Source organism: Alligator sinensis, unplaced genomic scaffold (genome assembly GCF_000455745.1).
Source record: "Alligator sinensis unplaced genomic scaffold, ASM45574v1 scaffold125_1, whole genome shotgun sequence".
NCBI lineage: Eukaryota > Metazoa > Chordata > Crocodylia > Alligatoridae > Alligator > Alligator sinensis.
This window is the reverse complement of record NW_005841893.1, coordinates 2,631,776-2,645,285: the sequence shown is the minus strand read 5'-3', so window position 1 is coordinate 2,645,285 and position 13,510 is coordinate 2,631,776. Positions and strand designations below refer to the sequence as shown.

At 46.9% G+C, this 13,510-nt stretch overlaps 1 protein-coding gene across 9 annotated transcripts in view; it reads right to left on the bottom strand.

Annotated features, from left to right (window-relative positions):
* Positions 1-7,137: 7,137 nt before the first annotated feature.
* The window catches only part of HERC3 (HECT and RLD domain containing E3 ubiquitin protein ligase 3), a 77,860-nt gene continuing 71,487 nt past the window's right edge, over positions 7,138-13,510 (bottom strand). For 6 of the 9 annotated variants that reach the window (XM_025197273.1, XM_025197278.1, XM_025197277.1 and 3 more), the window contains one exon: positions 7,138-8,800. In XM_025197273.1, the coding sequence (XP_025053058.1) occupies positions 8,592-8,800 (209 nt within the window). In that variant the 3' untranslated portion in view covers positions 7,138-8,591. The remainder of the gene's footprint in view (positions 8,801-13,510) is intronic. The other 3 variants (XM_025197279.1, XR_003092696.1, XM_025197281.1) reach the window with 3 other exon arrangements.

Sequence of the window (13,510 nt, the reverse complement as noted above, 5' to 3'; positions counted from 1 at the left end):
TTTTTGTTTTTTTTAATTGCGCTAGGTACATAAGTAGGGAGGGAAAAGCAGGGATGTGCCATCTGATGCCCAGTCCCCTTGCATGATGGGACTCCTTACTAGAGGGGACCCTGGTTATGTCACCTGCAAAGCTAGCTGCTTGTCTTCACGTTCAAGGGTTTCAGACTCTGTGGCTAGAAACACATGTTGCTGAATGAAGTGGATCAGCTGTGCTGCCATATGTCATGGCATAGCTGATCTGCTTCATTGGGCAAAAAGCATGTTGCCCCCTTGTCCTTCTTTTGATAGTATAGGACAAGGAGTGATGTGCTCACCCTGGTGTCTCTGCTCAGTCAGACCTGCCCTGCACAACTGCATGGGACAGACCTGGCTGAGAAGAAACCCTGATTTTCACTGCTTATGGAGAGGACCCCCAGATTCCCTATGGCTGCTCTACTATCCTGCCACAGAGCTAATAGACATTTGCCACAGAGTCTATTACTACTTTTTGTCATGCCACTTATTTTCCTTTGATGTGGCACAACCGAGGACAGCAATGTCTATTTGCTCACAACTTGAGCTGCCATCAAAATGTTCATGGTTGCACAAATGAAACATCAGGCAAGGCCTGTTTCCACCCTGGCTTAGCTCCTGAACCTGCCTTCATGGGGTGGGAAACCTCTTGGCAGGTCAGATTCTGCTGTTACAGCAGTGTCAATTAGGAGCAAAAATCAAGATAATTAACTAATGGGAAGACTTCCCAAGGGATGTGGTGGATTTGCTATCCCTTGAGCCCAGATACAAAAAATGGGGGAACTGGTGCCTAAAGAAGGAACTTATGTGACATTCAGGCCCTGAACAAAAACCCTTACACTGGAAACAAAACCATCTGCTCAGATGCCATGTTACCACTGCAGGCACCCAGACATCCCTGAGTCTTTTTGGCCTTCAACATTCCCCAGAAGACTAGTTTTATGCCCTGGGGGCATGGGAAGGGGTTGGATGAAATTACCTCTGACGGTCCCTTCCGGCTCTGCTTTTCTATGGGCATTTATAGACATGCTCTAGGGTGGAGGGGGGGTGGTACTTTAGTGAGAACAGCTCTAATTAAAGCACCCTCAGTGTCACGTGTATTCATCATTTCACACTGCAAAATGGCAGCAGGGGCACTTTAAAGCTCATTCGATGCTCATTCAAAGAGCTTTAGTTAAAGCACCCCTGCCACCATTTTGAAATGTGGGGATGCTGGAGCACGCTAATTAGCACACGCTGGCAGACTCAGTTAATTCTGCCCACATGCTAATTACCACACATTGGAGCAGAGGTCGGTCATGTATAGGTGCCCTGTGAGTCTATGAAAAACAGCTACTTCTCCCACTTACCTGTGGTGGAGGAGGAGAATCAGGCTGGGAAAAGTTGGGGGAGAATGCATGCAGCAAGGTGTGGGAGTGGGGCAGGGCGCATGCTCAAAGACTTCCATGCTGAGGTATCTAACATTATATAAGGAGCTAACGTGCCCAAAACAGAGATCCTGGGGCAGCTGGGCCAGGGAGCCGGAGAGCAGGGGAGAAGGGAAGTGGGGGGTTGCCTTCTGTATGAGATGCCATTTAAATGATATGCTCTAATTTCTGGCCTGGATGCAGGAATAATTTTGTGGCCTGGAGGCTTTTCAGGCTCTGTCAGGTGGGTGATCAAACCAAATGCCCACATCAGAAGAGAGCCAAGCTCCGGAGAAACCCATTTACAAAACAGGTGGGTGTACAGATGCAAGCCTGGAAAATATCCTACCGGCCCCAGTACAAAAAGAGGACGCTGGCCTGCAGCAGTAAGAGGTGATTTTATTGCACGCTGTGCTTAGATGGCATGACCTGCCTGAGGCATTGCTTTTTGGGTTGTTATGTTACACCCTAAATCCTGGCCTATGGCTAGGCTCTGCAAAGCCTTCATTGTTTTTGGAAGCAATGCAAATTGAAATCCATTTTTAAAGGCCTCCAGCACTTGCTCCCAAGTGCCACAGCTGCGACTTGACTTAACTATGATCCACATTGCTTTATTAACTGCATGCAAAAACGCCATCCCTGTGTCTGTTGCGGAGGGGCTGTTTCAGTTGTATAAAATAGCTGAGATTCTCTAATTATCCCCTAGTTTCTTTTAATCTTGACGCATTAAAGCGCTGCTGACTTGCTGCCAAGGCACATGACCATCTCTGTTCCTTTCTTGATTGAATAAAGCTTGGTGAAGTTAGGCTCTGCGTGTGGGGAGTGGGGGGCTGGGCTGCACCTCCTGCTGCTGAAACCTGAGGGGCATGGCTGGAACAGAGGAGTCTCCTCCAAGGCAGCTCCCTCATTCCTGAGCAGACCCTGTTTGGGTGCGGTTGTGGGTGGGCAGGATGGTGTCGGGGTGAGCAGTCACTGAAAGGTCTCCTTGCCTTGGGCTCCAGCAGACCCCAAGCAGGGCCACCCCGGGGAGCCCCCACAGGGGCAGTGGGGGAGGGAGCAGGGAATAGGTCCTTCCCTGCTCCACAATAGCAACTCAGGGAAGTCCCATGTCCCCCAGTCCTTGTGTGCCCCTCTCCCCGTGTGCCTCTACTACCCCTTTGCCCTCAGCCAGATCTTGCAGGCTTCCACACCTGGGTGGGGTGATGTGAAAAATCAGGCCAACCACTAAAAAGCATCAGCAGTGTCAGCAATGTTACTTGCCACAGCTTAAGCTCCCTACACTGCAGCTGGTGTTGCTGTGGCGCAGGTGTGGGCATAGGCTTGGGCTGGGGGACAAGCAGTAGCATATCTCAAGACTGGCGACTGAGCCCTGAGTGCTAGTTTGGTGGGGGCATCCTCTGGGCAGCATACAACCAGCATACATGGCATCTGTGCCCCTCCGCCCCCCCCAGGCACCCCTGCTGCAGCCCATGGCCCCACCTATGCCACAGCGGCAGCAGCTACAGCATGAGGAGCCCAAGGTGTGGCAGGGAATGCTGCCACTGCCACTCTCTGGGGATCAGTGTAATATTTTCCCCACACTCCCTGTGTCCAGGGTTTGCCATGCCTGTCTTTATACCCCTGCCCCAAAAACTGCTTATCAGAGGGGAAAAGTTGCTCTATTAATTCAGTGCATTTTCTGTGCCCTGGCTCAGGTCTTTTTACTTAGGCAATGGTCCCATTGCCTGGAGATGGGTAAGCCAATGCTTACCTATGGCCCTTAGAGTAACCATATTTGCCTCCTGGCTTGTATAGGTTTTTGCTAACTGAGTGGGGGAGCAGCCAGCCAGTCCTGTCATATAGTTCAACCTCCAACACAGAACCTTGTTGTTTAGCAGCTGGCTCTGTTGCAACAATTACCCAAGGACCAGACAAGCCTGGTAGCTAGTCCCAGTAGAAAGGGTCACACTAATGAAAGGGCTCTCACCATGACTGAAATCCGGGGGCAAGGATGGGAAGCGTATGTTTCTAGAGAGGACTTGGCTGCTGGGATGCTGGTTCTGATAGACAGAAGGTTATGGGTGTCACGACCCAGTGATTTTGGTGCCTCGGCACTATGGAATTTCCTGGCCACCCTGCAACTTGGTTCCACAACATGTTAAGAGATGCTTCTGTTTCTCATCTTTTGCTTTCATGCAAGGGCAGCTTTTTCTTGTACCATGATATAAACTGGATTGAAATGGCAAGTATTCTCCATTGCCTTTTGCTGCTCTTCTAACTGGTACAAAGAATGGCCTTTAGAAACCTGTTCAAGATAGAGCCAAGGCAGTTGCTGGGAAGAAGGAAGACTACCAGTTTTTCAAGAACCCAGAATAGATTCTTCATTAGCTTTTTCTTTTGCCATAGCTGTTTAGTCCAGTGGTCGCTGACATTTAAGCACAATCCAGCTCAAGTCCGAGACAGGCTGGCTTTCTCACCTAGCTGCAGCTGCTTTTCTGTGCCCCATGGCTGTGCTGTAGGTGCAGTTCCTCATTGTCTGGCCCCTGCATGGGCAAAGCCCTGCCCACAAATACACCACAAAACCCCCCAGCTCTGTGGGCTAGGTCTTGTGGCTCTGCAGGCCATATGTTGCCTGATCGATTCAGAGGACTGACGTGCCAAAACATTCCCTTTCCTCCCCCACCACAAGAATAACATCCTACTACAAACACGGAGTGAGGTTTGTTACGGTTTTTTCTCCTAACCTACAACTGTTTATTGCTTAGGAGGCAACTGAGATTTGGGTAGATTTAAAGTAGATTCTTAGCAACATTGCTCCAGAGGTCACTTAAAATGGGAGCAGCGCAGGTGCTATTAATCCTTTCTCCTCCAGCATCCCAGTGTAGGAAAGCACGTAAAAAGAAAATACATCAATCCCCACAGCATTGGAGAGAAACAATGAAGAGAGTTATTCTCTCTCAGTTTTTTTGAGTAGCTTATCCTTTTCCCGGTACTAATGACACTAATGATACAAAAACACACACTGGTAGGAAGCTGAGCTTTGTGAGCATTAATGAGGGTTATTTGTGCCTCTTAAAGAGTTGCTTTTTTAATTAGCATGGATTGTGAAAAAGGTTAGAAGTAGTTCAGTTCTGGCATCAATGCCTCACATGGTCTTCACCCAAACTCCTCTGCCCTTCTTACTGTACACTATAGTAGGCCTTCAGCTGCTTAATGGCAATATGGTATATAGCACTTGCTTGCATTTTCTTGATCAAGCTTTGGGTAAGAAAAGAGGCAAAGGAAACTATTAAGCCAGAGGATGGTACAGGGTGTGAACCATCCTAGAAAAGTCATGAAAGATGGATTGAAAAAAAACAACTAGGTTAGAGGTGGCAAGGGTTGCTTAGAGTACATGTTGTGGTTTGATGCTACACAAGGCTAATTGTAGACAAGATATAGCTTAGGTATGGAATAAAAATAATCATAGTAAACACCTGTTAGGACCATTTTAATATTTTTTACCTTATTAAATAAGCTTTTTGATATTTTATCCAAGTGGAAGAGTATAAAATCTGAGTTAATCTCAGAATCTTGGCTCATAGCTTTGAATTACAGTTCTTGCAGATTAACTAAGAGCTCTTTTAAAAACTTAATTTAAAACCTAGGTGAAAGTCCTTTTTCCCCTAACAAGCTGTTAGAGGCTTTTTAAGACTTTAGGACTTAGAGAAATTAATTTTAAATTCTTTCAAATGTTAACATGATAAATGCACATTTTCTGTATTATAATCTTTTGCTTGATATGCTGTATCTGTATGGTTTAGTCACTTACATCTTTCCTGTATTTTATTAATTTTCTATTAAAAATTAGGTATCTTATTTAATTTTGGTGGTCCTGGAACTTCAAACCTTTCTTGGTTCTCAGAATGTATCTGAGGGTCAACACCACCTCTTCTGTAAATTCAAACTATACTCACTCTCCCCAGGGGCTGGAAAGTTCACTGGATGGTTTCAATGTTCAGAGTGCTCTTTGTAGACCTTTTAATCAAGATTTCTTTCTCCACCTTTAAAGCTGCTGGCTTCAAGGACAGGCACCACTGTAAACAGTGCTGTTTGCTACTTCTGGTACATTGCACCAGATCTCCTGTATCCTTGTCATGAGGGGCAATGCAAGTCACACTGCTCCAGGATATTTGACAGCCAAGGAACCGGGGGGAAGGGAATAACCTCTCCCTTGTCTCATGTGGGTGGCACTGACCACAGGACAGCTTTCTAACCCTCTCCGAGCCTGTCTAAAATAGATATTCAGCACATTCACATTTCTGTGGCTTTGGTGTCAAACTTAATTTTCTAGCATGTTGAGTCAGTCTTTCACTATCTTGCAGCTACTGAGGTGGAGAAAGAGTCCCGCAGCCCTTCACTGAAATAAAGGAACCAAGCCTTAGTATCTTCCCATTGTAATGGACTTTGAGAGAGTTGGCTACACATTTACTGTACCAAGTAACACTGCCACAAGGGACTTGTAAACATCTCCTGGAGATCTCAAAATGCTCGACAACAGTGGTCAGCAACCTATGGCCTACGGGCTGGATCTAGCCCGCAGTCTCATTGGATTGGGTCTGTGGACATGGGGCTTCAACAGCATTTGGCAACAGGGGAGCTTCTCCCATACTGTGGTGGGGAGAAGCAGCAGTGACCAAGTTCTAGTGCCTCTACTCAAGCATGGTTGGTTGCTGACCACTGGTCTACAAAGTGGATTATGAGATCCAGATAGTGGATACCTAGGTTGGTAACCACATTTAGTTTGCTGCTTTTCTCACAGGCCACCTGTGTGACACTGGACAAGGCCATTTCATCTGAGACTTGATTCCCATCTCTAAAAAGGGAGACAACAGAAGATACTAAAGACAGTGTGCCACTTCCACCCCCTGGGCAGACGGGAGGGGGAAACAATATTATGCCAACTGCCAGAGACCACCACTAGTGGCGGAGGTGGGCATTACCTACCACAGCTTGGACTTCCCACACTCCTGCTGCAGCTATGACGCCGCTGTAACTTCCCACAGTTCTGGCTAGGTAAGGCTGCAGCAGCCTCTGTAGCACAAGCTTCCTGGGGAAATCTAAATAGGCATCCAGATCACCCCCTCGATATACTACTAGAAGACACCTCCTTTCTCTGTCTTGTCCATTAAGACAGCCTCTCAGTCTGTGTTTGTTCAGTGCTCAGTGTCTTAGGGTCCTGCTCTTTGCCAGCTTTCAGTGCACTGCTCCATACTTTGAGCCGCCATGAAGGAAATCTGGCGAACATGCAAGGCTGGCCTCTCTTCTGGACAAAAACAGGATGGTTGCTGATTAGAGATGACCAACAGCTTTAAACAGGCTGTTTTGGCTCCTATCTCTGTGAATGTAGGGAAAGGGGTGGCAACAATTATTCTGCCCTGGTTGGTGAAATAGGCCCTGAAAATACACATCTTCGTGATGCAGGAGGGAAGCGCTTAGAACAGCTGGGTAAAGTGATGTGGTGAGCAAAGCAAAGCAGACGGGAGAGAACTGCACCATCCCTTGCAGTACTTTCACTGAAACAAACATTTAGAAGAGCACACACTACCCACTTTCAATGCTGAAATGAAGCTCAAAGATTACTCCTATCCCGTATCCCCAGTCTTTGACATACAGCGCTGCTTAAATCCGAATTAAACATTAAATTTATTGCATAATACTGAACTATGTACACACACATAGAAAATAAACATTTCATAGATCTGTATATTTGCCTTTAATGCTGTATTATAAAGAGGCTGCGAGGCTACCAACATAGCCCTCACCTCATTTAAAAAACCTGAAAGCTTACAACTTTTTTTTTTCTCAGGAGGTGCAAAGTTCAATACTACATATTGAACGCGGTGCATAAGTAATGCATGATCTATAAATGAGTCCGTTCTGCAACCACCATGGGTTTAAAATTAGATTTACACCAAATTTTGGAAAATGAGGGATTGCTCACCATTTTAATTCTTTATGGAGAAGGGGGAAGAAGTAAGAGCCATAATCTTTTGGGAAACATTTTTAGTTCTTCTTTTTCCCAGGACTGTTAATGTACATTTCAAAATCTGATCAATAAAAGATTGTCCTTAAGAGTCCCAAATTTAACGGAGAAAAAAATGACAAGTATTGCAGTGAAATAGTTAAATATAAAATAAAACAAACAGCGACAACAACAAAAAAAACCCTGACTGCAAACACAAACAGCCATAAAGGGGGGAGAGGGCTACATTGTCATTTGGGTTTGATTTTTTTTTTCTTTTGGAGATTGGAATTCTTTGATACCTGCACAACTCCTCCAAAAGGGTAGGATGGCAGAAGAACAGCCATCTGGCATCTAACAATGGGAAGACTGGAGGGCCAAGTTCAGCCCTCACTTTGGTCTATTATTGCGGACTTGCAAAAAACAAACATGGTGTAGGAGAGATGCAGTACAGGAAACATTATTATAGTTAAGATTTGTTCTTCCTCAACTCTATACACAACCCCACTCCAGAGAACTCCTTAAAAGCTTGAGGTGACTCCATTTGGAAGCAAAATTCAAAACCAAAGAAAAATCACCCCACATAACCCACAGTCTTGACAGTCTGGTGCAAACATAATGAATACGTACCATGAGAAGTATATTGCGTGGGCAGATTTTGGAGACAGGGCTTTACATAAAAGGACCCAGTCAGTACTCAGTTGCCCTGGATAGAGGGAAGCAGTGCAGGAGGGACAGGATATATCAATTCTAAGCAAGCAAGAACCAGCTTGCAATTTAAAGAGGTTGGAGAAGGGCTGGGGAATCACAGTTTAAAAAAAGAAAGGAGAGAGAGACCACCATTTCACCCAGCAGTTCTACCACTGAAGGAACAACAAAGATCAAAATAGTGATGCTGATTTAAAAGGCTGTTGGGGGAAGGAGGGAGGGAGGTGAAAACTACAAGAGGCTGTTAGGAAAACAAAAACTGAAAACAAAACAAGGTTGAACTCACTTTGCTGGGTGGGTTAGAAATGCCAAAGCAATTTCCTCTCCCTGCTAAAATCCCCCCAAACATTCACAGATCAGCTGGGTCTCTGTGGCCTCTGTATCTAATTATTTTAAATAGTTTGATCCATTACTTCACAAAAATAGAGCCAACTCCACTGGTGTTCCTCTGTGGACAGTTGCCTGCATTTCTCTCATGCTGGTCAGGCCAAGCTAAACCCCTCATAGTGATCAATGGCTTTTGTGAGCCGTGCGCTCAGGATCTCCTTACTGCTGTACTTAGGTAGATCAAGGAGGTTATAGCAGGTGTGAGCCACGGGCAGGTACTGCTCCCCACTTGACGTGGACTGGATGATCATGCGCAAGCTTGACATGCCGTAGATAGGAATGCGGTCACTGCCGGTCAGGAACACTGAGAGCAGAGAAAGCAGACAAGTTAGGACAGTTAGACCCACAGCAATGAAAGCACTAAGTACTGAGGAGCAGGGGTGGGATGGGCATAAGGGTTATGTGGTGGGGGGTGTTCATTATGTCAATCTAGAGTCTGAGAGAGAGACCTCGTTGGGACACACCCCGACAGACCAACCATACTGGAAAAATCACCCTTCCTGCACCAACCATGGTGTTCCAGCATGCCGAGGAAGTGGCAAGCCACTTGTCAGGCAGCTGGAGGAGTAAGGAAAGCTTACTGTGCTCCTGCTATTTCCACTTCTGCAGCAGCCCACCTACAGCTGTTGTAAATTGAAGTCATCCCAGGGCTTTGAGTTTCTAACCAGGAGCCGTCTCAGTCTTGCAGCAGCCTCAACTCTAAGGGGCATAAGGGTGACTGAAAACCATGCAACCCTCTCCTGTAGCTCAGAATCTGGCCCTGGCATTTGGTTCCTACTGCCCCAAACACTCTAACTATACCCTGTTCCTCCAACCTTTATCTAGGAGGGACACTGGGATTGAAGGACTACAATAAACATCTTTATAAAGTCAGGACACCTGGATTCTGTTCTAGACACTTGTCAACATATTAGATGGGCCATTTAAACCAAACTTCCTTTACTCTAGTCAGGCATTTAAATCAGCAACCACACCCAAAAAAGTTGCCAATTTAGCTTGAAGGTGCTATCCTTCACCTCTCTGTTTCCCACTCCTTTTGCCCAGCTGCTAAATATGTCATGGCTCACTTTCAGATTGAGGAAGGAAATGCTGTCAGAGGGTCCAATTATTACTGTAATAGAGACAAATGTTCCTGCTGCAGTTTGGTAACAAATGGGAGAGAAGTGGGAGATGCAGGGAGAGGAACACCCTCTGCAACCTGCACCCAAGCATATAATATGCTGTATGTATGCAGTATTTGGCATTTGGCCAAATCCGCCTTGCAGAGCAGAGAAGACCCCAAACCCCTCCCTCTAACTGATAGTGTTTCATTTCAGAGCTCTCCCTCTGCAATTTTATGTTAGCTATTGTAAGGGGATTTACCCTAAAGTGGTGTCAAAGTCCAGGAGATCTGTGGGAAGATAACCATGCTTGCTTTTAGATTTTGGACACACTTCTCTGGGGATGCAATTCTGCTAATGCTTAAGGCACCAGCTCAGGATCTGATGGAGCTATGCCAGCAAATACTCTAGCCCTGTGCTGCTGGATTTACTAAAAGAAATTAGCTGAAATAATGAATGACAAATATTTCAGGTTCCCCCTGCAGCCAGGGCTGGCTGTGCAATGGGCTAATGACTTCCTGCTCAGAGCCACGGCAAAAAGACAGCATGGGCTTGTGGAAATCGCCACCACAAATATGCAACCTGGCCTCTGTCTCACACACATGCAAACAGACAAACAGGGGTGGACATAAACAACTGCCAGACTGACTTGGAACAACACACACTCTAGACTCAAACCCAGCTCTTAAATACTCGGCAACTTGGATTATTCACCAAGCAAAATGCAGCCACAGACAAAGCAAACCTTGCTCATGTGAATGTTAGGTCTTGCGAAATGCTGGCAGCTGGACTGTCCCCATACACACACAGCAGCATGGCTGGGGACACTGATACGTGCAGCTCTCAGCATAGACCAAAGCACTGGATACAGCTGGATTTTTCTGACACATGCTTGCCCTGAATTGCTGCAGTTCAGCCAGCATTGAAAACAGAAGGGGTAGGGGTGGGGAGGAGAGGGAAGAGGAAGGAAGTGTGCTGGCAAAGAAGGCAGTCACCAGTGCTCTGTGGGGGTTGGGTCAGGGCTCTGCTGAATTAATTCATTGCTTTATGGGCACCAGCACCTTCAGAAACAAGAGAGAAAGGGGCAAGTTTTCCATGTGCAGCAGCTCTGTTCTACTGGACAACCTGCACAAGGGCCAGGTTTCACGTGGAGTGTGAAGAGTTGGGCAGCACCTGCAGGGGCGTACAGTACAACGCAGGACAGAGCAGGATGTTCACAAGCACTCAGCACAAGCGGGAGCTCCCACCACTTCTGGACCTGCTGAAATCAGTGTCAAATTTACTACTGACTTCAAGAGAAGCAGGCCAATACTTTACTGGGCGTTTTAAACTCCTCACTTTACCAGAGGTACAAGGTCAGAAACCATGAGGCCCCCTTACCCCAGGACTGAAGGGAAAGCTGAGACTATTTGAGAGGTCTCCATCGTGAGGTACCAAGGTAGGATGGAGTGCATAATTTTCACAGCTTTTTATCACTGCTGCTGCAGCTCCCTTCTAGCCCTTCCATTGCAAAGACTTCTGCTAAGAGCAATATGAAAAGTTGTCCCTGTTCACTAAGACAAACCATGAGCTATTTCTATGACACCAGTGGCCAATGTGCTGAATACAGCAGATACATAGGAAGACAGCTTGCAATCCAAAATCCACCCCAGTTTCCCAGGGAAGCAGGGCTCCAGAGGAACAGCTGGGCTTTCCAGAGTTCGCAGGCTTGGCATTTCCCGCATCATCTTCCCTGTTGCCTGGCCGCATAGCCAGGAACGCAGCATGGGACATTCCACACACGCAGTTCCCCTCTGCCAACACTGAGGCCTTGGCTCCAGGGCCTGGGGAGCACCTCCCTGCCAGCAACAGCTTGGTCCACTTGGGCAGCTTGCAGAAGGAGAAAAGGAGACCCAGGGAGCTGGCTTAGATATCTGCTATGACCAGCAGGGGTAAATGAACCAGAAAGCAAAGTCCTGGATGTTTTGATTAGAGGTAGACAGCTGAGCTGAGGTTTGGGGAAATGGAGCCTGGGTCCATACTATTCTTGTACTATTTTAGCTATATGAGTTTAGAATAATTAAGCCAGCTTTAATCCAGCTACCAGTACATCAATACTAGTTTAACTGCCTCCACATCAGGGTTTCCACCAATTATTTCTAAGCAGAAAGACAGACATCGGGGTGGGTATGGGACTCTGCCAGCCTGCAAAAGAAAACCACAGCTTCCCACGTTTTTCCTGCTTTAAAGGAGAATCCATTTTTAAAGTTTGTTGATCTGTTTTTAAAGTCTGTTTGTAACCCTTTCATATATTCTGGTGACCCACTTTTGGGTCATGACTCACAGGTTGAGAAACACTGCACTAAAGTATCCTTGAAAGACCCATGCTCCAGTATTTAGAAAAGTACTGGTTACTAGGGCTGTGCGAAACAGCATCGTTCCGCTTTGACGGGACAGTGTTTCGTTTCAAGTTTTGTTTAATTTCGAAAACACTGTTCTGTTTCATCAAAACTGTTTCTCTGTTTCAATGCTGTTTTGACATTTCGCCCATAGGGTATAATAGGGAATCATGAAAATACCTAAAACTTTGTCATTTCTTGCCTGATTTGAATGAAACTTCCAGGGATGGTAGCCACTTCTGAGGGCATGAAGCCTGCCAAGTTTCAAGGAGATACCTGGGAAACTGTGCCTCAAGATGTTGACAAGCAAAACTCCTGTTATTTGCTGGCAGCAGCAGCCTCCTGTCATCCAGCCCGCATATTGGGGGCCTGCCCACACCCCTGGGAAGGCCGCAGGGCTGGGCCAGACTCCTCCCAGGGATGCAAGCCCCCACTCTGCGTGCCAGATCACAGGAGGCTGTTGCTGCTGCCTGGGACCACTGCTGGGTGCAGCCTGTACCCAGCACCAGGAAGACTGGTGCTGCCACTGGCCCCGGGCAGCAGAACCATCCTCTTGTGATCCGGCAGGCAGATTGGGGGCCCGCATTCCCAAGAGAAGTCTGGCACAGCCCCGGCAGCCCTATCGGGGATGTGGACAGGCCCCCAATCTGCCTGTCAGATGACAGGAGGTTGCTGCTGCCAGCTGGGACCGGCACTGGGCGCAGCCCATGCCAAGCTCTGGGAAGACCAGCCGGCAGCAAAAGCATGCTGTCAATCTGGCGCGCAGGTCTGGGGGCCTGCACCCCTGGGACGGCTGGGGGCTGTGCGAGAATCCTCCCAGGGGCACGACCTCCAGATCTGCACTGGGTGACAGGAGGCTGCTGCTGCCAGCTGGGACCAGTGCTGAAGCCAAGTAAGCCCGGCTTCGAAACTCAAAACATTTAAACACTTTCAAAATGTTTCAAGTGCCCTTGTTTTGTTTGAATGCTGTTTTGAATGCTTGTATTTAGTTTCATTTTCGTTGTTTCAAGCTCAAAATACATTGAAACAGCTTCGAAACAAAAAAGCTGGCAAAATTTCGCACCACTAACAGACCATTTCTTTTATGTGCTTTTTCAGTGTAATAGGAAAGAGAAAGTCACCATCACCAAAAGCAATAGAGCCCAGAGCCTTTGGATCTAAAGGCCAACAGCTTGGGCATCCTGAGCAAAAAAGCCCACATGTATTCATTCAGAACGTTGCACAATGCAATGTTGCACAATGTGTGCAGAGATATAGACCTACACTCTGGAACTGTTAGCCTCAAGTGCATGTTTCTCTTTGGCTCCTGAAAAGCAGCACAGGAGCTAGATCCTCAGCTAGTGTGAATTGCTAACTGTTTATACCTGCTCAGGGTGTGGTTCTTAGCATGACTCAGGAATGCTTTGCTTCACAATGTGTATTGTGTTTTTAACAGTGAGATTATCAAATACTTCATTCCCACAGGCAAATGGCAAGGACCTTCCCACCAACACAACCTGGACTCTGGCCTGTTACTCCCAAAAGGCAACGTGAATC